The 24,795-nt window shown below is 48.2% G+C and overlaps 1 protein-coding gene across 1 annotated transcript in view; it reads left to right on the top strand.

Annotated features, from left to right (window-relative positions):
• CELF4 (CUGBP Elav-like family member 4) overlaps positions 1-23,682 on the top strand; it is a 601,922-nt gene extending 578,240 nt beyond the window's left edge. Inside the window, exons 15-16 of the mRNA XM_029061173.2 lie at positions 6,012-6,180; positions 21,343-23,682. Coding sequence (XP_028917006.1) covers positions 6,012-6,139 — 128 coding nt within the window. The 3' untranslated portion in view covers positions 6,140-6,180; positions 21,343-23,682. The remainder of the gene's footprint in view (positions 1-6,011; positions 6,181-21,342) is intronic.
• The last annotated feature ends 1,113 nt before the right edge of the window (positions 23,683-24,795 follow it).

A 24,795-nucleotide genomic window follows, 5' to 3' on the forward strand; every position in this document is an offset into this window, starting at 1 on the left:
GACTTCTTCCCTCTCTCCCTCCTTCCTTGTCTTCCTTCCCCAGCTTCACTTTTGTTTCTGGTAAAAGGCCCTGGTACAGAGCTGAAAATTACACTAAGGGGGCAAGTGATCAGTGTTTTGGGGGAAAGGATGTTGCACTCCTTTTCTCTTTCCACAAAAATGGAAATGGAAAATGCTTAGTAAAATGCTTTGCACATAATGTTTGCTCAGTAAATACGAGTGAAGAATGAGTGAATGAATGAATGATTTTTCAGCTACACCGTGAATGGGACACCATCTCTCACTGCATGAAACTCACAACCCCATTGAATGGCAGACCCATGGAAAGAGAACTGTCTAGCCTCATTTAAATGGGCCCAGGGTGGCTTGTTCGTTCCATACTGACCCAATTTGATGATGATGATGGTATTCGTTAAGCACCCAGTATGTGTCAAGCACTGTTCTAAGTACTGGGGTAGATACAAGTTAATCAGGTTGGACAAAGTCCCTGTCCTGCGTGGAACCCACAGTCTTAATCCCTATTTTACAGATGAGATAACAGGCCCAGAGAAGTGAAGTGACTTGCTCCAGGTCACACAACAGACAGTGGTGGAGTCAGAACTTGAACCTAGGTCATTCTGACTCCCAGGCCCCTGGTCTATTGCTGTATCTACTAGGTCACGCTGCTTCTTCAAAAGCCTAAAGGGGCAATCTTGCTAAGCACCCTCTGTGGGTCTACACCTCCTTAGTCCCTCCAGGCACCTGTCCAGGGTTCCATGACTCAAATGTCCATGTGTTTGCATCAGTGGCCTAGGTACAAACTCTCACTAAAATAGCACTTGGTTGAAGAGGGAAACAGCAGATTCCTAGCCAGGCCCTGGATTGGATTGAGACTGGCCTCTATCTTGGTCAGAGGCCTGCTGGCCTCTTCTTATTGACTCCCCACCCCCACCCCTGCCTTAGGTCAAAGGAAATTCCCAGGCCCAAAACAGCCCCAGGGCAACTACTCCAGGTCCTCCATCCTCCCTCAAACCTGACCTTCTTAGTGAGGGTGGGCAGGCAGAACGCTGGCACTGACTGCCAGGGGACCCAGGTTCAAATCCAAAATCAGTGCCTGACATGCTGTGTGACTGGGGCCAGAAACATAGCCTCTCTGTACCCTCATCTCAGATAAAGAAACATTACCCTTGTCCATGGTCCTAAAACCTCCTGGCAGAGTGATTCCTTGATGCCCACTTGTGAAGAAAGAAACTTGATAAATAGCAGTGATCTTATCTAAGGGTCCCAGATGGGTCTCAGTTCAACTGATGGCTCCCCTGAGAACTGAAAACCCCATGGGTCTGCCTTCAGGCAGCAAGGCCCTGCAGGGAATCTCTCCCCATCAATCAATCATTGGTATTTACTGTGCTTACTGTGTGCAGAGCGCTTGCTGTGTGCACAGCACTGTATTAAGTGGTTGGGAGAGTAAAATATAACAGAGTTGGTGGACACATTCCCTGCCCACAACTAGCTTGCAGTTTAGTAGGGGAGACAGACATCAGTATAAAGAAATGAACTAAAGATATGTACATAAGTGCTGTAGCACTGAGGGGAGGATGAATAAAAGGTGCAAATCCAAGTGCAAAGGTGATGCAGAAGGGAGTGGGAGAAGAGGGAATTAAAGTTTAGTTGAGGAAGGTCTCTTGGAAGAGATATGCTTTCAATAAGGCTTTGAAGGTGGGAGAGTGATCATCTGTCCGATATGAAGAGGGAGGGCATTCCAGGTCAGAGACAAGATGTGGGCGAGGGGTCGGTGGCGAGGTAGATGAAATCGAGGTGCAGTGAGGGGGTTGGCATTAGAGGAGCAAAGTGTGCGGGCTAGGTTGTAGTAGGAGAGCAGCAAGACAAGGTAAGAGGGGGCAAGGTGATTGAGTGCTTTAAAGCCGAAGATAAGGAGTTTCTGATTGATGTGGTGGTGGATGGGCAACCATTGGAGGCTCTTGAGGACTGGTGAAGCATGGAATGACCAGTTTTGTAGAGAAATGATCCAGACAGCAGACTGAAGTATGGCCTGAAGTGGAGAGAGACAGGAATCAGGGAGGTCAACAAGGAGGCTGATGCATTAATCAAGGCGGGATAAGGAGAGGGCTTGGGTCAATGTGGTAGCAGTTTGGATGGAGAGGAAAGGGCAGAATTAAGCATTGTTGTTGGTGACAGATTGAATAAGTGGGTTGAATGAGAGAGATGAGCGGAGGATAATGCCAGGCGTGTGAGATGGGGAGGATGGTGGTGCTGTCTACAATGATGGGAAAGTCATGGGGAAGGCAGGGTTTGGTTGGAAAGATGAGGAGTTTTGGTTTGGACATATTAAATTTGAGGTGATGGCAGACATCCAAATAGAGACGTCCTAAAGGCAGGAGGAAACTGCAGAGACTGGGGAGAGATCAGGGCTGGGGATGTAAATTTGGGAATCATCTGCATAAAGTTGGAAGTTGAAGCCATGGAAGTGAATGAGTTCTCCAAGGGAGTGGGTGTGGATGGAGAGTAGAAGGGGAACCAGATCTGGGCCTCGAGGGACCCTCACAATTAGGAGGTGGGAAGCAAAGGAGGAGCCCATGAAAGAAACTGAGAATGAGCAACCAGACAGGAGGAGAACGAAGAGAGGACAGTGTCAGTGAAGCCAAGATTGGATGTTTCTAGGAGAAGGGGTGAGTTGGCAGTGTTAAAGGCAGCTGAGAGTTCGATGAGCATTAGGATGAAGTAGAGGTTATTGGATTTGGCAAGAGGATCATTTGTGAGAGGGCTGTTTAGTGGGAGTTAAGGGGGTGAGGAACGGTTAGAGGCCAGATTGCAGGGGGTCAAGGACAGAAGTGGAGGAATGGAGACAGCTGGTATGGACAATTTATTCAAGGAGGTTGGAGAGAGGAATGGTAGGAGGGAGGGAGTTGTGGGGTCAGGGGAGGGTTTCTTTTTTTAAGATGGAGACATGAGCATGTTTGAAAGCAGTGGGGTAGAAGCCACTGGAAAGGAAAAAGTTGAAGATGGCCGTCAGGAAGAGAAGAAGGGAGGGGTCAAGTGTTTTGAAAAGGTATAAATGGATGTAGTTGGGGGTGCAGGAGGAGGGGGTAGATTTTGAGAGGAGGTGGGAGATCTCTTGAGAAACTGCTGGGAAAGATAGGAGATTTGAAGAAGGGGCAGGAGGAGGGAGAGACTGAAGAGAAGTAGGGGAGATTTAAAGGAGATCACGGCTGATGGTTTCAATTTTCTCAATAAAGTATATGGTCAGGTCATTAGGAGCAATAGATAGGCGAGATGTGGTGACACAGGGTTTGAGGAGAGAGTTAAGCATCTGAAACAACTGGCATGGGCAATATGCATGGGAGTCAGTAAGGATGGAGAAATAATGTTGCCGGATGGAGGAGAGGACAGAGTTAAAGCAAGCAAAGATGAATGGAGATGGACATGTTCCACCTGATGTCTGGATTTCTATCATTAGCACTCTGCAGTTTGTGCAAAGGAGCAAAGGAAGAGGGTTGTGGTGTTGATCCAGAACTGTGGGTTCATGGAACAAGAATGATGAAGGGATAGGAAAGCGAGTGAATTGAGAGTGGTGTTGAGGGCATCAATTTGGTCAGTAGCGGAAGGCAGTGGGAAGCAGCGTCGCTTAGTGGCAAGAGCCCAGACTTGGGAGTCGGATGTTATGAGTTCTAATCTCGCCTCTGCCACTTACCAGCTGTGTGACTTTGGGCCAGTCACTTCACCTCTCTGTGCCTCAGTCACCTCATCTGTAAAATGGGGATTAAGACTGTGAGCCCTATGTGGAACAACCTGATTACCTCGTATCTACCCCAGCACTTAAAACAGTGCTTGGCACACAGTAAGCACTTGACAAATGCCATCATTATTATTTTTATTATTATTATTATTATTATTATTATTATAGAGACTAAATAGGGCATGAGCAAAATTGGTTGGGGTCAAAAGATTGGAAGTCTTTTTTGGGGGTGTGGGAGAGAAGGCAAGTGAGGAGGGTTCCCTGGCTTCTCCTTCCCTATGGGACTTAATCCAACAAGAGCAGAAACTGGAGAGACTGGGGAGAGGGGAAGAAAAGCTGGAGCTGAGTCACTGGGGCAGAAGGGCAGGGACACGGACCAAGGGGATTTCAGAAGATGGAGGTGATGAGGGGAGAGGGCCAAAGTTCAGAGATTTTTGACCCATTAAGACTGAAAACTTTCCAACAACTTTGAGGTGACACTGCCTCCACCCATATTCTCCTTTGGGATGCCTGAAAAATTTGGCTGAAATCAAAACTTCTCAAATTAAAAGCATTCAAAGTCTCAATGGTGTGACAAATTCACTCCGCTTACTATATGGGAGTCCCCAGCCTGGGTCCCTGGGGCTGAGTTCCTGGAGAGGAAGCCTGGGGAGGGGGCATCGATGTCTGGACCACTGTAACCCCCGACCCCCACGTCCCCTATGGCCCCAGGTCAACCAGCCCACCTCAGGGCAGAGCATCTGGGAGAACTCCATAAATTCTCTCTCCTACTCCAACAAGCGAGTTCTGGTCTGGAGCGAAAGGTTGGAGGTGGAAAGGAAGGGGTGCTCACTGCAGGAGTGAGGCAGGACTTGCGGGGAGAGGGAGGAATGGACTCAGCAGTCACCCTCTGGCCCTTTCCCCACTTTCCAGTTAAGAGGGACAGGGGGACAAACTCCCAGGCAGATGAGGGCAAGCATCTCCCATTGTTGGCAGGGAACATTTCTACTAATACTGTTGTATTGTACTCTTCCAAATGCTTAGTACAGTGCTCTGCATACAGTAAGCACTTGATAAATTACATTGATTGATTGATCTTATCTATTTGTTCTATTGTACCTTCCCAAGCCCTTAGTACTGTGCTTTGCAAATGGGAAGTGTTCAATAAATACCATTTATTAATTGATTGATTGATTGACCACAAGGTACTGTGGTCCCATCCCTGGGTGCCAAGAGGGTTCAGACAAGATGTCCCCTGATGGGAAGGGGCATGGATTCTAATCCCGGTTCTGCCACTTGTCTGCTGTGTGACCTTGGGCAAAGCACTTCAGTTCTCTGGGCCTCATTTCCCTCATCTATAAAATGGGGATTGAGCATGTGAGCCCCACATGGGACAGGGACTGTGTCCAACTCAATTTGCTGGTATCCACCCCAGCACTTAGCGCAGTGCCTGGCACATAGTAAGTGCTTAAAAAATACCACCATTGTTATGATTGCTATTAATAATTACTATTATTAATAATAATTATCAATGATTATTATTATTAGGAACACCAGTAATCGATTTGGGACTCCCCCTGCTGAGGTAGATTGGCTCCTTCCCCAGCTCCCCTCAAAATCAGACCCTGGGAAAGGATTGGAGCATAAGAGGGACACAGATTCCATCCTAGGTGGGGTTCTGAATGTTGCCCTATGGGGAGGGGGCAGAGGATCTGCTCAGTCCAACCAGCTGTGCCCACTACCCACCCCTATCACCATCCTTGGGACTGGACTACTTGTACTCTGAACTGAAGGAAAATTGGGGCCCCAAAGGGGGAGAAGGGATGATGAGGATGAGGCTTTGGAGGGAATAGATTTTGGGGGTTTGAAGACAGGAGGCAGCAGAGGCCCCTGCACTCCCTGCCTGTGCCCAGTCCTGGTGGTGAGAGAGGAGGCAGGGACCTGCAGCAGGGCAGCGCAGGGCACGGGGAATAGCAGGGAATGGTGCAAGAGGCCTCGCCCCTTTAGCTTCGTGGCTCCGTCAACGATGAGGGCTGTGATGGATGCCCCCAGCTTGGCAGAAGAGGGTGGCATAGCATCACGTCGCCAATGTCCCCGGGAACCAGGGAACCATCCAGAAGTCAGCCCCAGAGGGTGGGTGCTCCTGCATTAGTGGATGCCCCCTTCCCACCATTGGCAGTCTCCCCCACCCACCCAGCCCACCGCCCCCCGCCCCGCCCGCCATGTCCATCGCCAGGGCCGCGGAGGAGAGCCGGGTGCCCACGACTCCTTGACGCCCCCTTGCCTCGTGTCTCGCCAGGTTTTGTGAGTTTTGACAATCCTGCCAGTGCTCAGGCTGCCATCCAAGCCATGAACGGCTTCCAGATTGGCATGAAGAGGCTGAAAGTGCAGCTGAAGCGACCGAAGGACGCCAACCGCCCTTACTGAAGACCCATGGAGGCCATCGGGGATACCAAGGACTCGCACAGGTAACGGAGGGCCGGGGGGCAGAGGGACCGGAGGGTCGGAGGGTGGAGGGGGTCGCAGGATGAGAAGATGGGCCTGAGGGTGGGCCGGAGGGTGGGCCGGCACACCCCGGCCCGGAGGCCTCCAGCGTCAGAGCAGGCACTCATGCTCCGAGGTTATGCCGAGCATGGCCCAGAATTCAATACCTTCAACCAGTTCCCCCCACCCCAGGGGGCCGGAACTGGGGTTTCAACCCCTCATGGCCTAGGCACAGAGTCTGAGAATGGAATGGATGGCTGGAGAGAGAAGGGAGCCTGGGAGAAAGGGGTCATCATGCCCCTTTGGCCAGTCCACCTGGCCTGAGGCCTCAAGGGGTGGCAGGCTCTTTGGCCATAGGATTCTCCAGGGGGCAAAGACAGGTGCCGTATTTGCCAGCCAGTATGGTAAGTAGGGGACTGGTGGAAGAGAAGGATGCCCCCCAAGTTGGGTGTATGAGCCCAAGGCCTGGGTCATCTTGGCTACAGCATGAGCATCGGGACCATGCCAAGGCAGGAAGAGCCTGTGGGCAGAGACTGACTTGGGCCCTGAAAGCAGGGCTGTGCTTCTCTCCCCCAGTCGAGGGCCCAGGGCCCAGACACGGGGTAGGACTCCCGAGGATTGATGCTGTCCTGAGTAACATCACTTTGGGGAGGGATGGAGGAGCGATACTTCACCACACCGCCCGATGATGATAAAATTCTAAAAGGCAATTTCCTGCCCAGATCCTGGGCTCTGACCCAGTGCCCCCTTGAGAGAGTCCAACCCTACCTGTTCTCCTACCTCCTGCCCCAGGGCCTTCTTGGAAATGAGCCTCTCTCACAGGAGGATCGACATAGGTGGAGACCCAAAAGAGGGGCACAGAGAAGGAGGAAGATTCTAGCGTGGCTAGAGGAGCAGGGAGTCCCGCTAGGAAAATAATCTTGAGGCAGAGAAGAAAGGAGAGTGTGCCAGGGTGGTCTCAGGGGGCTAGGGAAGAGAGACTGAGTCTGGCCAAGGGTTTGAAGATCCCATATTGGGTCGAAGCGGGGGTACCCAAAGGGACACCTCTCCCCCAACTTGGGCCACAGAGTCACCCAGGAGGCAAAGAGCAGCTTCCCATCCGCCGACCTCCGCCTCCCACACTGGGCTCCAGGAACTCCCCCACCTGCCCAGGACTCCCCTGCTTCTCCACCCGCATCGGGAACTGGAGCAGTCAGTTCTTCCCTGAATCCTAACCCTCTAAGGAGACCGTGACCAAAGCTCCCCGCTGCCTCTGGCTGGGAAGTTTCCCTCATTCCAGATCCTCTACTTCTCTCCTCCTCCGTCCTCTCAGCCCTCACCCCGTCCAATCCCCCCACTCAACTGAAAACTGAATTCCCCACCTCTCATATTTCCTACCTCTTGAGCACCCACCCCTGATTGAGATGGGGGAGAGGGCTTCTGACAAGTGGGGGTTGGGGGAGTAGAGAGGACTTCTGGCAAGTGGGAGGTTGTGGGGTAGTGAAAGCTGATTGGTTTTGGGGTGGGTGGAGTCATCCTGCATGTGAGGGTTTTTTAGGTTGGCTCCATGCTTCAAAACATCCAGGAGGCTTTAGGGTCCCATTGAGAATCAGGAGGTTTGGGTTCTAGTCCTTGATGTGCTTGCTATGTGACTGCGGAGAAGTGCCTTGCCCTCTCGGGGCCTTTGTCATTTCCCTCTCTGTGCCCTGCAGTGGGAAGCATCCTCTCCCTGTCGGTCCTGCCTACCTCCCCCAGGGACTGCAGGATCAGTGAGGCCAAAGCAGGGACAGCACTCAGGGCAGAATAAAAATGACAGTAGTAATTTAAGGTGTCATTGGCACCATAGTTTTGCAGTGTGTCTCAGAATCCCAAAGAGCCACCATCCCAGAGACATGCTACCTCCACCTGGTTTCCTGGGGGGAGGGGCATTGGGTTATGGGCAATGGGCTCCAGGAAATGGGCAGGAAATCAAGACTGGGAGGGTGATCAATCAGTCAAACAATCAATCATATTTATTGAGTGCTTACTGTTTGCAGAGCACTGTATTAGAGCTTGGGAAAGTATAATATAGCAAAGTGGTAGGCACTTTTCCTTTCCTGCCCACAATGTGTTTACAGTCTAGAGGGAGAGACAAACATTAATATAAATAAATAAATTGTGGATATGTACATAAGTGCCGTGGGGCTAAAGGACCTTGTGAATAAAGGGTGCAAATCCAAGTGCAAGGGTAATACAGAAGGGCATGGTCCGAGGGAAAGAACATGGGCCTGGGAGTCAGAAGGACCTGGGTTTTAATCCCAGCTTTGCCACTTATCTACTGTGCGACCTTGGGCAGGTCACTTAACTCTCTATGCCTTTTACCACATCTGTAACATGGGGAATAAGACTGTGAGCCCCATGTGGGACATGGACTGTGCCCATCCTAATAAGCTTGTACCAGCCCCAAAGCTTAGTACAATTCCTGGCACATAGTAAGCACTTAACAAATGCCATAAAAAATAAGAAGACAATTGGAGAAGAGAAAATGAGGGCTTAAATGGGGAAGGTCTCCTGGAGGAGATGTGCTTTAGTAAGACTTCGAAGGTGAGGAGAGTGATCGTCTGTCAGTTATGAAGAGGGCGGGCAATCTAAGCTAATGACAGGAGGAGAGCCCAATAGATGAGGTTGACGGACTCGTAGTCTGGTGCTCACAGCTAAAGAGGAGTCCATTCAAACTCAGGACCTCAGTTATTCCATCTAGAAAAGGGGCTGACGGCCCAATAGCCCCTCTCCCTCAGAAGTGACTGGGGAAGAGAGCAGGGCATTTTGAAGGCTAACCTCACTTTCTGGCTAATCCCACACCGAGCCCCCGAGGCCCTTCCTCTCATCTCATTTTCATTGCCCAACCACAGGCCCAGAGTCAGTCCTTTCCCTCCTGAAAGATCAAAATCCTTCAGAGGCCAAAGCCCATCTCTGGGACCTGGATTAGGCCCATAATCGGCATGTGAAGTGGCCCAAGCCTGTACTGAGATACTTGAGAAGGAAGGAGACTGGAGCTGGAAGGGCCAATTTCCCAGGCTACTCAGACAAAATGGCTGCTGTGTTCTGGTTTTAAGAAAGCCTTGCTTATCTGGATAATGGCCAAGTGTAGACCCAATTAAAATATCAGCCACTAGAGAAATACTCAGACCAGTGTATTAAGGGACATGGGTTGGTAAGTGGAGAGGCTACTCATTGAAAACATTTTCTCATGTAAGTGCAGCTGGAGAAATGCATATTATCAGGACCACTTCAATTCTTTGCAAGCCACTAGTGCCCAGTGCAGATTCAGGACCCTTAGAAAATTGAGCAGTGTCCCAAAGAAGTCAGGCAATGCCTTTGTTGGAGTATTTGGGATTGTAATAGTGGATTCCATCGAGCTTTGGGGTGGCTCCCCAACTCAGCCTACCTCCTGGGCGGGGAGAGCGAGGCTGATCCAGGCAGACACGCCTCAGGTTTCCGGGGCCGAGAGCATCATCGAGGGATCACAGTCAATTGGAAATATGAACCCTGGAGAGGGGAGGGAGTCGGGGTTGTGCAAGCTGGAGAAGAGGCTGAGAGTTGCAATTGTACTGGTGATTCCCTGAATGGTCATTACAAGAGGTAAATGGAGTGCTGTAACCTTCTCCCTCTGAAGGGGGAGCCTGGAGTGACAGCGGGAGAGATGGATGTCAGACAGCAGAAAGACTCCCGGGCAAAGAAAGAGGGAAGCAGCAGGTTGTGGGGGTCCCCCAGGGAGGGGCCGTCCACCCAGAGACAGGGGATTGAATAAAATGACCTCTGGAGGCCTTAGGATTCCATGTTTCCTACACTCCTGCTGTGACTTACTTCATGGATCACCAGTTGGAAAGGGGGGGCTGTGTTTAGAGCTCTATGCCCCCTCCTCACCTCTGTGATTTCCTATGACAGTCTATGATTTCTCATTTTCCTCAGCCTAAAGATATGCCTGCATCCCTCCTCTTCCTCAGCCCCTGGAGTTGGGGAAGCAGCTCAGCTCTGCAGCAGGGAAGACAGGGGAACTTGCTTTGCTGGGTGCTTCCTGAAACAGGCACAAGTTTTGGGAATGAGAGGGTTTATTTGGCCAGTGTAGAATGTGGCCTGAGCTGGGATCCTGAGAAGCTTGGAAGGCTCTATGGATCTGTTTGGTTTCTTCAAGCCCCACCCCACTGTATCCTGGAGTCCTATAGTTCAGTCAGGTCTACAAGACCAAAAGTATCCAGCTGGTTGAGGTTCCCAAAGCCTTGACCTGGATAATGAAATACAAAAAAATCACTAAAAGATCTGGAAAATTGTGATCAAAATGACTTTATTTCCTTTGTTAATCTGCTAGTGTAGACCAGGAGTTATTTCAATCAGAAAGCTTTCTTTTGGGGGGCTTGAAAGGCATCAGAAAGCTTTCTTTCGGGGGGCTTGAAAGGCATTCTGGGAAAGACCCTCCCACCACTTGCCCCAGTGTATGCAGTATAGGCAGTTCTCTAGACTGTAAACCCATTATGGGTGGGAGACATGTCAGCTAATTCTGTTGTATTGAACTCTTCCAAGTGCCTAGTACAGTGTTCTGCACATGGTAAGCGCTCAATAAATATGCTTGATTGATTGGTTGAAGAAATGTGGTGTGCAGATGGCTGCAACCTAAAGGCAAGCCTCCAGTGGCCCATTGCTAATACCAGCCTGGCTGGTTTTCAGAAGATTCATCCTATGTCTGGTTTGAACAAAGCACCGCACACCTTTATGTCTGGTTTTTTTTTTTGAAGCCCCCAGTCTTCATCTGTGTCAGCTCTCACCACCAAGTTCTGTAATAATAAAAGTAATAGTAATAATAATAATTTTGGCATTCGTTAAGCGCTTACTATATGCCAAACACTGTACTAAGCACAAGGGTAGAAACAAGATTATCATGTCCTACATGGGGTTCACATTCTAAGTAGGAGGGAGCACAGGTACTGAATCCCCATTTTTTACAAGTTGGGGAACTGAGGCATGGAGAAGTGAAGTTACTTGCCCAAGGCCACAGAACAGACAAGGGGTGGAGCCAGGATTAGAACCCAGGTCCTCTGGTTTTCAGACCTGTTCTCTTTCCACTAGGTCAGGCTGTTTCTCTTTGGCTTGAACATGGCACCCATGTTCCCAGAGACATGGGAGAGGGGACACCACATCTCTGGAACAGTGGAGGGAATCAGGCAACCCCCCTCCAGGGAAACAGTCATTCAGTCAGCTAATTGTATTTATTGAGTACTTACTATATGCAAGATATTGTATTAAGTGCTTGGGAGAGTACAATATAATGGACATATTCTCTGCCCACACTGAGTTTACCCTCTAGATGGGGAGACAGATATTTACTCAAATATATAAAAGAAACACCCTAAGCTTAGTTGGACTTGGGTGGACTTCAGCAAAGTGATGGATGGCCAAAAGCATCAGTATTTCTTCCTGCATAATTACATGCATGTGACAGCACAGGCACCTGGTTGTCCAGTATCCTCAGGGACCACCCAAGAAAACGATCAAGTGATTAGAAACCACTCCAAATCAGCCAGGCATAGAGATTGAGCAAAAGTCTGAAAAAAAAACCAACCCAAGTTAATAAGTGAATCAGTCTGAACCAAGGTGCCCACAGCCAAAAAGTGATATTGGCATCACAGAACTAAACACTTGCCCAGAATTCTGTTATCGCTGATCAATGAAGCATTGATAGATAAGGAAGTAGAAATGTGACTCGAGAAGGTCAGCCCATCCTTTAGGAGGCTATCAGACAAAGTGTAGTATCAGGTTCCAGACCAAACTAAGGGTTTACAGAACTGTGCTCTGGTCCAACTTTCTCTGCGGCTGAACTCCAACGGACACTTCATTCATTCAGTTATATTTATTGAGCGCTCAGTGTGTGCAGAGCACTATACTAAGCATTTGGGAGAGTAAAATAGAACAATGAACAGACACATTCCCTGACCACAATGAGCCTACAGTCTAGAGGACTACATCCAGCTCCCAGAACCCTTGCACCTGTGTCATTTATGGGTCTCACTAAATAGCAAATACTTAAGAACCCAAACAGTGAAGTTCTGGAAAGTAGTCAGTTTTCTAGCATCAGAGCTATACTCATCTTATGTTTGTGTTGAACAGGTGACTGGAAAGTAGTCAGTTTCCTAGCATCAGAGCTATACTCATCTTATGTTTGTGTTGAACAGGTGAAAAGAATGGGTGACAGCTGGAAACCCAAACAGCTTTGTTATGGAGAGCTGAAATTGGAATATGGAAAGTAAAGAGGGCAAAAGAAATGTTTTAAGGACAGGGGAAACAAAGCCTTGGGTAATGCTGCAGCCCAGCTGAAAGCTATGCATTCATTCAGTTGAATTTATTGAGTGTTTACCATGTGCAGAGCACTGTTCTAAGTGCTTGGGAGAGTACAGTGCAACAATAAGCAAGCACATTCCCTGCCCACAATGAGCTTACAGTCTAGAAGGGGAGACAGTCATTGATATACATAAATAAATTACAGATATGTACCTAAGTGTTGTGGGGCTGGGAGTGGGGGATAAATAAAGTGAGCTCGTCGAGGTAATACAGAAGGAAGTGGGAGAAGAGAAAAGGAGGGTTTAGGCAGGGAAGGCCTCTAGGAGGAGATGTGACTTCAGTAAGGCTTGCAGGACGGGGGAGAATAATCATCTGTTGGATATGAGGAGGGAGGGCATTCCAGACCAGAGGCAGAATGTGGGCAAGGGTTCCGAGGCGAGGCAGAAGAGATCGAAGAACAGCAAAAAAGTATTGAAGGAGCCAAGTGTGTGGGTTGGGTTGTAGTAAGACAGTAGTAAGGTGAGGTATGGGGGTGGGCAAGGTGAGTGAGTGCTTTAAGGCCAATGGCGAGGACTTTCTGTTTGATGTGGAGGTGGATGGACAGCCACTGGAGTTTCTGGATGAAAGTGGAAATGTGTCCTGAATGTTTTTGTAGAAAAAAAGATCCAGGCAGCAGAGTTAAGTATGGCCTGGAGTGGGGAGAGACAGAAGGCTGGGAGGTCAGCATGGAGGCTGATAGGGTGATTAATGTGGGATAGGATAAGTGATTGCATTAGCGTGAAGTCAGTAGTCCCAGATAGGTCAGCAGGGCACACTGTCATCAAGAAAGGGAACAGAAGTTTTGAAAGGATTGTAGGACGGGGGTGCAAAAGAGAAAATAGTGCCAGGTTCTACAACAACAAAAAAAACCACAGCGTAACAAAAAGCCATCTTTGTATATGAGTGACTGTGGGTCATCATTGTCAATGATACCATTGAGTGCTTACAGTGTGCAGAGCATTCTACTGAGAACTTGGGAGAGCACATTACAACAGAGTTGGTAGACACACTCCCAACAAGCTTACAGTTCAGAGGGGTCCTGCATTTTTCAGGCCCTCTGAGTGCAGAAGAAAGGGGGACCCAAGTCTGATTTTGAGTGGTACTTATTATAGCTGGAAAAGGGGGGAACCCAACCTAATTCTTCCATTTGTGGATTAACCAAGGCTTTTGTTCCCCAGCTGCTCCCCATCTTCCATTGCTCTTTAGCAGGGAACAGAAGAGGAGGAGCAAACTCAAACCCACCTAGTCCGCTCTCTGTGAACAACTCAAATGCAGGAAGAATTAGAAATCATCTCTTTGGATAATTTGTGCTTTTTGATCATCCAGGCTGTCCCTGAAGCCCATCCTCCCCCCTCCATCTCCCTGGCCCATTCCCCCATGACCCTGGATACCCACCAAAGCACAGGAAGGGCTGCAAGGCTTTTGACAGAGAATTATTGGTTTAGTAAGTTAGCCAAATGAGAATCCATGAGTTGTCTCTGCTGTCCACCCTATCCTCTCCACAAGCGGGCAGCCTCACCCATTAGCCGATTTCCTAGGAGCCATTATTTACAGAACCACGGATGCAGAATTTCATCTGCTTAATTACAGTCATTTGGCCCAGTTTGGCACCCAGCGTAATGGGCTGGCGGAGTCGAACGATGTTGAATCACGGCACTGACTCCCAGCACCCACCGGTAATTACTGCCTGTGGGTAGCGACCCTGCCAAGCTCCTCCCGGCAGGGCCGGCAAGGATGAGGAACAGACTTTACTGACGGCAGCTTCATGGCTTTCTGTGGCTCCCCTCGATAGGCAGAAATCAGGCTAGCTCTCTGTGGATGCTGTGCCATCCCTTGGGATCTGCTCCATTGATCAGAAGCCCCTATACTGAATGAGCCTGGTTCTCCTCTCCACCTGGGCAGGAATGAGACAGGGGAAGAGTGCGGAAAGGGGTTCTCTGCTTGCCATGGGAACCAGTGAGTGAGGAGTGATACCCCACCACCCCCTAGAAGCTCTTCCATCTGGCTATAGGCCGCCAGTTGACCAATGGGAGGGGCAGGTAATCCTGGCAACAAACCTAGAATATTGAAACATTGCAACACAAAAGACTCAGGGAAGATGGAAGGAGAGAGAGAGGCACAGGGAATCATTGAAGGTCAAAAAATATATATACTTTGGAAGAGGGAAGGTCCAAAATCCAGTCTTTGTGAAAGGCGTGATCCTATGTGGATTTGCAATCAAGATGATTAAGTCATTCTGCAGCTTTATTCATTCATTCAATTGTATTTACTTATCATTTACTGTGTGCAAAGCACTGTACTAAGCGCTTGGGAAAGTACAATACCACAGTAAACAGACACATTGACATTCTCTCTCTGGGGCCATCTACTTCACGGGAGGAAGGAGAGTAGAAGGGGAGAGTCAGTGGAAGTTGGTTTGGAAACAGGACGTGTTGACTGAGGAGGGGTGACCCCTTCCCCTCAATCTCTGGCCCTGACAAGGGTACTGGTCCCCCCAGTCGTGACCAGTTGTGTGGGGGAGGAGGGCGAGTGGGGGGAGCATGTGGAGTGGAAGAGGGCCCAGCTTGGGCACCATCAGAATAATCCAATTTAAAGGAATGATTCATGATTCCGGCCCATCTGTCCTCAGCTACGGAGAAGCTAGGTGTTAGCTTAATAAATGGTGTTCATTAAATTCCACTGGAACTGTAATCTGGGGAGACGGATGGGGAGGAGGGACCAGAGGAGCAGCAAGAGGAAGCAATAATTATATACCGGCCCCATTCTCCAGCTCACAACCAGCCGCCGCTCGCTGGCTCAAATCTTCATTCCAGCAGCTGGGCAGGACCCATCGAATGCCAGGGTAATCGAGGGAGTTGAGTCAAGGCTGGGAAGCTTCCTGGAGGAAGCAGCTTTGGGTTAGCATCTGGCAGGAGAATTTGATGAAGAGGAGAAGGGGGCGGGGATCTTTGAGCAGGGATGAGATGAACAAGGCCATGGAGGCAGGAAGCGACTGGTGGTTCTCAGTAAAGTGTTGAGCGGGGAGAGTCTCATAGACAGGGGTGCAGTCTCCAGGAGAGATCTTTCCCCATGGTGCTCAAGAACTTCAGAAATGTGCTCCTGCTGATGAGCAGTTGAAGAATGGTGAACTCACACACCAACTTTAGAGCCAAAGGATGAGAGAAGTGGGAAAGACTGGGGGAGAAGAGGAGAAAGAGTTCAGCAGTTTAGCAGAGGGGACAAGCCACGACTTTCTGGAAGCATCCTGTTAGAGGACCAAGTGAGAGCATCTGCAGGGCCTGGAAACCCACCTACCCAAGGAGCATCTGGCCTTTCTTTTACCATGCTCCCTCGCTGCTGTCCCCTAGCTGCCTCTGGGGACCGTCCCCTCTGGGTGAAGATGGGCTGTCGCCTGCTGGGGTCGGGGTGTTGGGTGTGGATATGGTCCCATCATATGGAGGTAGGGAGTCTAAACCCAACTGAGCTGGAAAAGGCTGCCCCAGTCATGCCTCCACCTGCTGGCCCCAGAGGAAGCATCATCTCAGCCCCTCCGCCCAATAATAATATTAATAATGGTGGTATTTGTTAAGCACTTGCTATGTACCAGGCATTGTACACTGGTGTGGATACAAGCAAATCAGATTGGACATGGGGCTCATAGTCTTAATCCCCATTTCACAAATAAGGGAACTGAGGATAGAGTGATGAAGTGATTTGTGCAAGATCACACAGCAGACAAGGGGCAGAGTTGGCATTAGAACCCAGGTCCTTCTGACTACCAGGCCCATGCTCTATCCCCTGGGACATGCTGCTTCTCTAGGCCAAGTGCTCCAGAAACCCTTCCCCACAGGCCATTCATTCATTCATTCAATCATATTTATTGAGCACTTACTGTGTACAGAGCACTGTACTAAGCACTTGGAAATTCAGCAACAAAGAGAGACAATCCCTGCCCACAACAGCTCACAGTCTAGAAGTGGGGAGGCTTACACACCAACTGTAGAGCCATAGGATGAGAGAAGTGGGAAAGACTGGAGGAGAAGAGGAGAAAGAGTTCAGCAGGAGTTTAGCAGAGGGGGCAAGCCACGACCTTCTGGAAGCACCCTGTCGGAGGACCAAGTGAGAGCATCTGCAGGGCCTGGAAACCCACCTGCCCAAGGAGCATCTGGGCTTGTGTGTCTGCCTTTCTTTTGCCAAGCTCCCTCACTGCTGGCCCTGCTATGGCTCTGCTCCCAGCACCCCCACCCCCACCAAGACTCCTGCTAAACTTATGTTTCCCAGTGACCACTTGTGCTAACCACACCCACAATGCCAGCCTTCCCCACCTGGACAGCCAGGCACCCCAGCCCCGAAGGGGGAACCCCAAAAGGGCAAGCAGAGGCCAGACAGACAGACAGCTGGTACCCTGGGCTGCTCTGCTCAGTTTCTTTACGGCCCCAGGTGAACCTGGGGCTGTGTGTGGCAGCCCAATGTTCCCAGTAGGTCCCCAGCTGGCTTCGCTCTCTGGAGCACTCGAAACCTCAGGGTGCATCCCACCGGCAGGCCTGGGGCTCTCTCCACTCAGTGCCTGGGTCCCTCTCTATAGTACGGGGCTGGAGAAGGGGGAACCAAGGGCCTGGGGGACTGGGACCACCAGGGCCCTCCTCTGCCTCAGTTTCCCTATCTGCACAATGGGGAACGGTGGGTGCAGATGGGAATTTGGAAGGAGAGGGACCCGAAGTGATCCAGGATCCAGGCCATAGTCAGTGCTCCCTCTTCATTCCATAGACACTCACACATGCACTCAGGCTTACATGTACAGGGTACACACCCTTACAAATGCACACACATTCACTAAAGAATATCTTGCTTGCACACTTGTGCATACACAGCACACACACAAACATACCCACAGACACAAGAATACTCATTCACTTGCCTGATAATACACACACTTACCCATACACATTTGTACACTTATAGCTCCATCCATGATCTATTTACTTGCAGGCAAGAACGCCTCTCCCCGAACCCGACCCCCACCACACACGTACATCAGTCCTATCCTATTGTCACTCAACTGTTGCTATTTCTCACCAGAAGTGTCACTTTCCTCTCAGATCCCATTCCCTTTGTTGTGTGGCTAGGACACCGATCCAGTTCGCACTTCTCCTGGGCTCAGAGCCATTTTAGAGTGAATGGGCCAGTGAGTTTGCTTGTCCATGTTCCATGGGCTCAGAGCCCAGACCTGTTCTTTCAGTGTGTCTCTGTCTCGCCGTGTACAATTATTTGTTTCTTTATTTCCTCCAGACTGAGGTGCTGAGGAAAGGGCAGGAGTTGGAAAGGTCCATTCTCTGTTATTCCATCTGCCCAATCTCTTGCTTCAACCTTCCCAGCATCCTCCTCCCCTCCTCCTTTTCCTCTGCCCACAAGGTACTAAGCCCCTGCTGTTCCCCTTCATGTGTCTGTCCCAGCACCTGTCCCCTTTCCCCAATGCACCCTAAATTCTGAGCCCGCAGTCCCCAAACACCTTGAGAGTCCCATGCCAGAACAGACTTGGGTTCAAACTCTGTCTCTGTTACAGTGGTGTGCCAGGTAGCTCTCTGGGCCTCGGTCTCCTTCTTCAACTCTGTTCCCTCTCTATCCCTTTCCCTTGGAGGAGGAACAGGAGAATCCCAAGTTTCAGGAACAAGGGTGCCAGAGAAGCAGACAGTCCCAGCAAGCAGGAGCTTGTTCGAGGATCATTCCTAGCTAAATCCAAGGACTCGGTGCTGAGTGGCAGAAGTGGGGGTGATCAAGGGACAAGATGCCAGCAACAAACACTGTCAGGCCTGGTGACTGCTGGGCAGTGACCTGAAAGGGACCAGACAGGATGGATTGCTTGTGGCATGAGGGGTAGAGCTTGGTAGCATCTGACATGGCAGGCTCAGCTGCTCAAAGGCTTCTTCAGGGTCCCATTCTCTCACTACTTTTATCGTGTTCCTGGCAACCATCCTCTTTCCCTCCCCCCTCCCAAGTTTCCACTGCCCAACCAGAGGAGAAATGGGGATGGGGAGGCCGATGGAGAAGGGAAGAGGAGAGGGCCTTGGACCCTGACCTCCCCCACTAAAAATAAAAACGTAACTCCCTACTCCGAGGGTGGGTAGCGAATGTGTACTCCAGACTCCCGACAAACCGACCTGCGTCTGCTCTCCTCCATCCAAACTCATGATCTCCCTAGCAACTAGTGTGTGAGGAGCTACAACTGTTCACGATGTACCATGTGTCTGCATAAACAACTGCGTCTGTGTCTGTCTCTCTCCGCTAGGCCTCCTCCACCGTACCTTGATTTCTTTTGTTTTTTTCCTTTGCGTTCTTTTATTATTTGACTGCTGATCTGTCATTAGAGCTTCTGGACTGATGCTGTGTTCTTGGTGCTATATATATATTTTTCTTTCAATTCCCTCTCTCCCACCCCTGCGCCCTACCCTTTCCCTCTACAGTGGCCTTCCCCATCTGGACTTCTACCCCCTTTCCTCCCTCTCTGTCTCTCTCCCTCTTTCTCTCCCTCCTCTTTCTCTCTCTTTTCCCACCTCTCTCTCTCTTTCTTGCTCGCTCTCTTGCTCTCCCTATATATATATATATATAAAATCTTTTCTTCTTTTGTCATTCAATCAAATCCCAACACCCTAACCAGGGCCAGTCAAACCCACCACAGTCTCGTGCTGAGCTAGGATAAAAGCTCACGTAATGACATGACAGTGGAAGCAAACAGTGCCCCCATCCGTAAGTTCAAATCAACTCGAAGTTGACAGTGTGACATGATGACGTCATGTAACAAAGCTAAGAATTGGTTGCATGACAATGCCGTCCCGTTTTGTGGAGGTGCTGTGATTGGAGCATTTTTTTCTTGGATGTTGTATCAGTTGATGGTTGGCCAGTCATAATCACCTGTGCCTTTCTTGACTTTTGTGCTGCCACAATTTTTTGCTGTGCTCATTTTTGTTCCGTTTTTGGTGCTTGCCGTGGTTTGGTTTCTGTTGTTTGGTTTCTCGTTCAGCATTTTTTATGCTTCTTTAGATGTCACGTAGAAAAAAACAAAAAAAAAAAGACCCATGAAAGAGAGAAAAAAAAAACAGATGTCCTGAATTCTCAGACAATGGGCTTGTTCTACCATACAGTTTTGTTGTTTTTTTTTTTAAAGGAAGAGTTCAAAGAGCTAGAACTATGCGTGGTTGATTGACTTGCACTTGACGATATTGTGATTTTTATTTTCTTCTGGAGATTTGGGGGCCTTTTTCAATTGACACTCTCCCGGGGGTTTTTTTTTGGGTTAGGTTATTTTCAAATCTCACTCAAAAATTAAAATCTCGAGAGTCACAACAGTATGATAAAAAAAAATCCGGAAAATCAAACAAAAAAGCTAGAGTCGCAAAGCCTGTGGCTCTGGGAGCCTTTCAGTATTAATTGTAAGGTTTGTATTGCACCCTCCTATGCTAAATTCCTGGTCGGGGTTGCGGGGCTGGATGGATGGGGCGGGCCTCTCTTTGTCGGTTTGAAAAACGAAAATAGTCCTGAGGCAAAAGCAAATGCATCTTTTTGTTTACAACTGAAAAAGGGTCCTCGACAAGTCGTTTTTTAATTTTCTTCTCCTTATTATTATTTTCTTTGGTGTTGTAATTGTTTAGACTGCTGTGTACGGTTTGCTGTTTGTTGAACCAACAGTGTGAAAAACCTGCCAGCATGGATTGATATACTGCATGACACTTTTCCACTGGAATGGGTCTCTGCAGTTCTAAGTTTCTTGATGTAATAAATCACTGAGTGCATAAGAGGAACCTGCTTGCTAGAATGAGATAAGAGTTTTATCTGCTAATCCGCAATGATTAAGCATTTTCCTTAATGGTGACCGTGGTTGGATCATGATCACATTTTTTTTAAGTGCATTTTAAAACATTTAAGAAATGTTAAGAGTAATTCATTTATTCTGATTTGGTGGTAAACTCTATTCCTACTTCTAGTGCCCTCCCTGTCACGTCCACCACCCTATCCACAAACTCCAGGCCTCTTCCGAATTTACTGTCAGGTTTGGGGTGGGAAGAACCATACATTTCCTCACAGGCACCCTCTCAGGTGGGTGTAACACTCACAGGTCAGCCTTGCAAATAGCTTCTCTTCCAGCCCAAGTTTTCCCCTCGCTCATGGCGGTTGGGCATTCAATCCATCCGAGTTATTGAGTGCTTAGTCTGTGCCAAGCACTGGACCAAGCGTTTGGGAAAGTATACTACAAGAGAGTCAGTAGACATGACTCCTGCCTTAAAGGACCCCGCCCCCCCCCAGCCCTCTGGAGGCAGAGGAGGTGGATGAAATGTTTTGCTTGTTGTTAGCAAGACCAGCCACTCTATCCTTTGGCCTCACGATGGATACTTCCTAGAGGAACATTTCTCCAACCACAGAGAAGCAGCAAGTTCAACTTCTCAGCACCCCCTGGGCCCATCTGGTTCGAATAAACCCCAGTCTGGGCTGGGTGGGGAGGTGCGGGGGTATGGGATGATGGTCTGGGGAGACTGGGGGAAAGAGGGGGGCCCCTGGAATTTGAAACAACTGAGAAGCAGATGGGAGCCCTTTTTTTTTAAGCCCAAGGCCTGTTCCAACCTTAGGAGAATGAAATTTTTTGTCGTTCATGATCATGACCAATGAGCTCAGTAGACTTCGGCCCCAAACCCACCCTTTCCTCCTCGTCTCATCTCTCCAAGCTCAGGGTGAACTTTTGAACTGTTGATCTTTTGATGCTTCCTGCCCACAGCCGTTCTCCTCTTGGTTTAATCCATGCTGGTTTTTGTTTTTTTTGTTTTGTTTTGTTTTGTTTTTCCTTTTAGGACAGGATGCTGAACAGGCTCCATTTAAAAAAAATATCTATCTATAACGAGACCTGTTGGATAACACCTTTGACATATCAGCCAATATCAAGCAAGCTGAAGACTCCAGACATTCTCTCTCTTTGATTGTTTTAGACTGTAACCTTTCTTCAAGAAAAAGGATCTCGTCTGCTGAGTTCGGAGGACACGCGCTTGGGGAAAACAAAATATATAGAGACGACCTGAAAAAGAATAAAACACACACACATGTGCGCAAGGGCACACACATACATACGTAAACACAGACACACACACACATACAGACACACACACGTGCACACACACACCACAGACACTGGCACACACTGACACAACATGACACTGAAAGAGACCAGACCGCAAACGGAGACAGGACGGGAAGAGACCCTGCTAAATAACCTCAGACGCTTCCCGCCACGGCTGGGGGCCGCCATTCTGTGGGAGCGGGCGAGGAGTGCCAACAGGCCAGACCGTCCACAAGCCGGTCTCCGGCCCGATGCCCGGGGGCGGCCATAGAAGCATCTCTATCTGTCATTCCTTTAGCTATTTAGGGACCAAAGGACCAAACTTTTTATCGCAGACTTGTAGCTGTATGTAAAATATGGGGAAGAAGGGGGGGGACACGAACAGACAAAAAAAGAAAAAAAAAATCACAAAAAATATCCTCCTTCCTTCCTCCTCTTTGCTGTTCCTAAAACAGCCCGGGAGCAATTCTATGACATATGTAAAAAAAAAAAAAAAAGGAAAAAAGGGAAAAAAAAATAACGCTTCGATGCTTTTAAAATGGCAAGATATATAGTTCTTTGATACTCGGGAGGCTCTTTGGTTACAATAATTCTAGTATATGAAACTTTCCTATGGTTTTCTGTATAATCTGTATGGATCGAGCTGTTAAGACAAGGAAGATGGATATCTGGGAAAAGCAGAAAAATCAATAAGATGTAAGACAACCACGCGGAAAAAAAAACAAGAAAAAAGGGCAAACGAGGAAAGATGGTGATGAAAAGGGTTGTACATGCTTCTATTCCCCCCTCCCCTTGAAAATCCTAATAGTTGTACAGAATTTAAAAACAGAAAAGTTTAAAAATACCTATATCATAGAAGAAAAAAATTAGAGGACAAAAAAAGCAAAAAAAAAAAAAAAACATAGAAGTTAGCATTAATGCTACAAACCAAGATGTTGTAGAACTGTAATTTTTGTAGAGTTTAGATTGAGCATCAATTCCTACTCTCTGCCAATTTCTGTTGGGTGCTAGGTATGTAGAGAGGAGACCCTGAACTCCTTTAATACCTGCAAGCACTCCAGCTGTCTGACACAAAACGGAGGCAAAAACCCCCTCGATCCTTGCAGACAACACAATGGGAAACGAAAAGAGAATCAATCAATCAGTCGATCGATCGATCTCCCAGCTGTCGTTTTCTCGGGTAATTCTGGCGAGAAGGTACACCACAGCTAGAAAACAAACGCTTGATGTCTTCTTCATGAGCTGCTCTGTCTGCAACTTCTAATCTCACCTTCTGCTTCAGTAGGCTTCCATATTTGCTCCAGAGACTTTCAGGGCACGGGAGAACTGGGAACTTTAATCTTAAAAAACCAACAAAAAACAAAAAACTTTAAAAAAAACTTAAAAAAAAGAAAGAAAAAGAAAAAAATCACAATCTTTGAAGAATTTCTGAAACTGTTTACAAGGAATTTTGAAAAACAGGGATGTTTAAACGATGCTGGCTCTGTTTTTCTGTAAATAAATTTGCATATTTTGTAGGACTTTTAATTGTAATGATAGAGAAAAACAAGGAAAACTATTTAATGAAAGCACGATATTTATCTTTGGTAAATGACTTTAGAGCAGTTAAAAAAGACATTGCTTAAAAAAAACTCAGAATCAGAAAAACGATGAATTATTTAAGAACACATATATTTTAAAGTATATCATATTTATTATAATTTATTTCCACCATTCTGGACTTGCTTTGACACTTATGTCCCTCTCATGACTAAGGGTAGTAGGGTGGGGGTGGGGGGTCTGAGATTAAGATTTCTTTCTGGTTTCTTTTGACTTTGAGTTTCAGCGCGGGGGGGAGCTTCTCCTCCTCTCAGGCTTCTTGCTTTCTTTCCTTCTTAATGTGTTTTTTCCCTTGTTTTCTTCCTTTTGCTCCTCCTCCTAGGAAGTACAGATGTGTAATAACAACTGCAGTTCCAAACAACTGCTCTTTTAACTCTCAATTCCCTAAAACTCCTTGTAACCTCTGTAACTATTGGATGATGCTTTCTCCAGCTTAGCCCTAAATAAAGCACAGTTTAAAAAAAACAAACAAACAACAGAACACCCTCCTCCCCCGGATCTATTCCTCGTCTTTCTGACACTTTGACCTCCCTGTTTTCCCTTCCCCTGCCTCCCTTGCCCCTTCACCCACAGAGGACTGCAACACCAAGAAGACAAACTCCGACTGATTCCCCACAGGCTCCATCTGCTAGAGGAAGAGGTGGGGGTGGGGGGTGGAGAGGGGCAGGCTTTTTTGAAATAATTTTTTTCAGAAGAAAATTTGGCTCTGGGTCCACTACATGTCAAACCTCTGGAGGTGGAGACCGCACCGTCCAGATGGGACATTGGCATGTTTGAACATCCTGGGTCTTTGCCACCTGAGAACTGTCCCTAGAACCTGGGCAGATTGAGGAATAGGGAGGGACAAGCACAGAATCACTCACCCCCAGAGGCAGCAGCTGTCAATCACAAAGATTCTCAGCCCAATCGGGAGACACATACAAGGGCAAGGCCTGGTGGGAAAAATCCTGGCTTGCCCTGGGGGCAAATGCTGTGAGCCCTTGTAATTACCCACTCCTTGACTTGATTCATTCAATCACATTTATTGAGCACTCGTGTGCAGAGCACTGTATTAAGCAATTGGGAGAGTACAATATAACAATAAACAGACATTCCCTGCCCATAATGAGCTTACAGACTAGAGGCGGGGACAGATGGTAATATAAATAATTACAGATATGTACACAAGTCACAGGTGGCTTCTGTTCAACTTTTTAATCTTGCCCTTGAAATAGGGCCACTGTGAGCAGCCCAGACCCACTCCTGACTATTATTTCTATTATAATCCAGGGGCTGGTAGACTTATCCAGATGGTACAAGATCCTCAACTCTCTTCCCTGATCTTTAGAGCAATATATGGCTTAGTGAATAGGGGAAAGCAAACTGGAAAGCAGAGGAGACACAAAATGCAACCATTCTGCTCTACTGCTCCAATGTGCTTCAAAACCTGGTGGGGAGAGAAAGGTGAAACTATTAAATTCAAAGGAGGTTTGGGGGTTATCCAGGAATTTCAATCATGTGGTCCCTTCTCCTAGAATCACAGATAATTAGTGGAGTGGTGGATTATGCTCACATTTAACCTTTCAATCCTACACGGAGCAGGTGGGTTAGT

Source organism: Ornithorhynchus anatinus, chromosome 3, assembly GCF_004115215.2.
Source record: "Ornithorhynchus anatinus isolate Pmale09 chromosome 3, mOrnAna1.pri.v4, whole genome shotgun sequence".
Lineage (NCBI taxonomy): Eukaryota > Metazoa > Chordata > Mammalia > Monotremata > Ornithorhynchidae > Ornithorhynchus > Ornithorhynchus anatinus.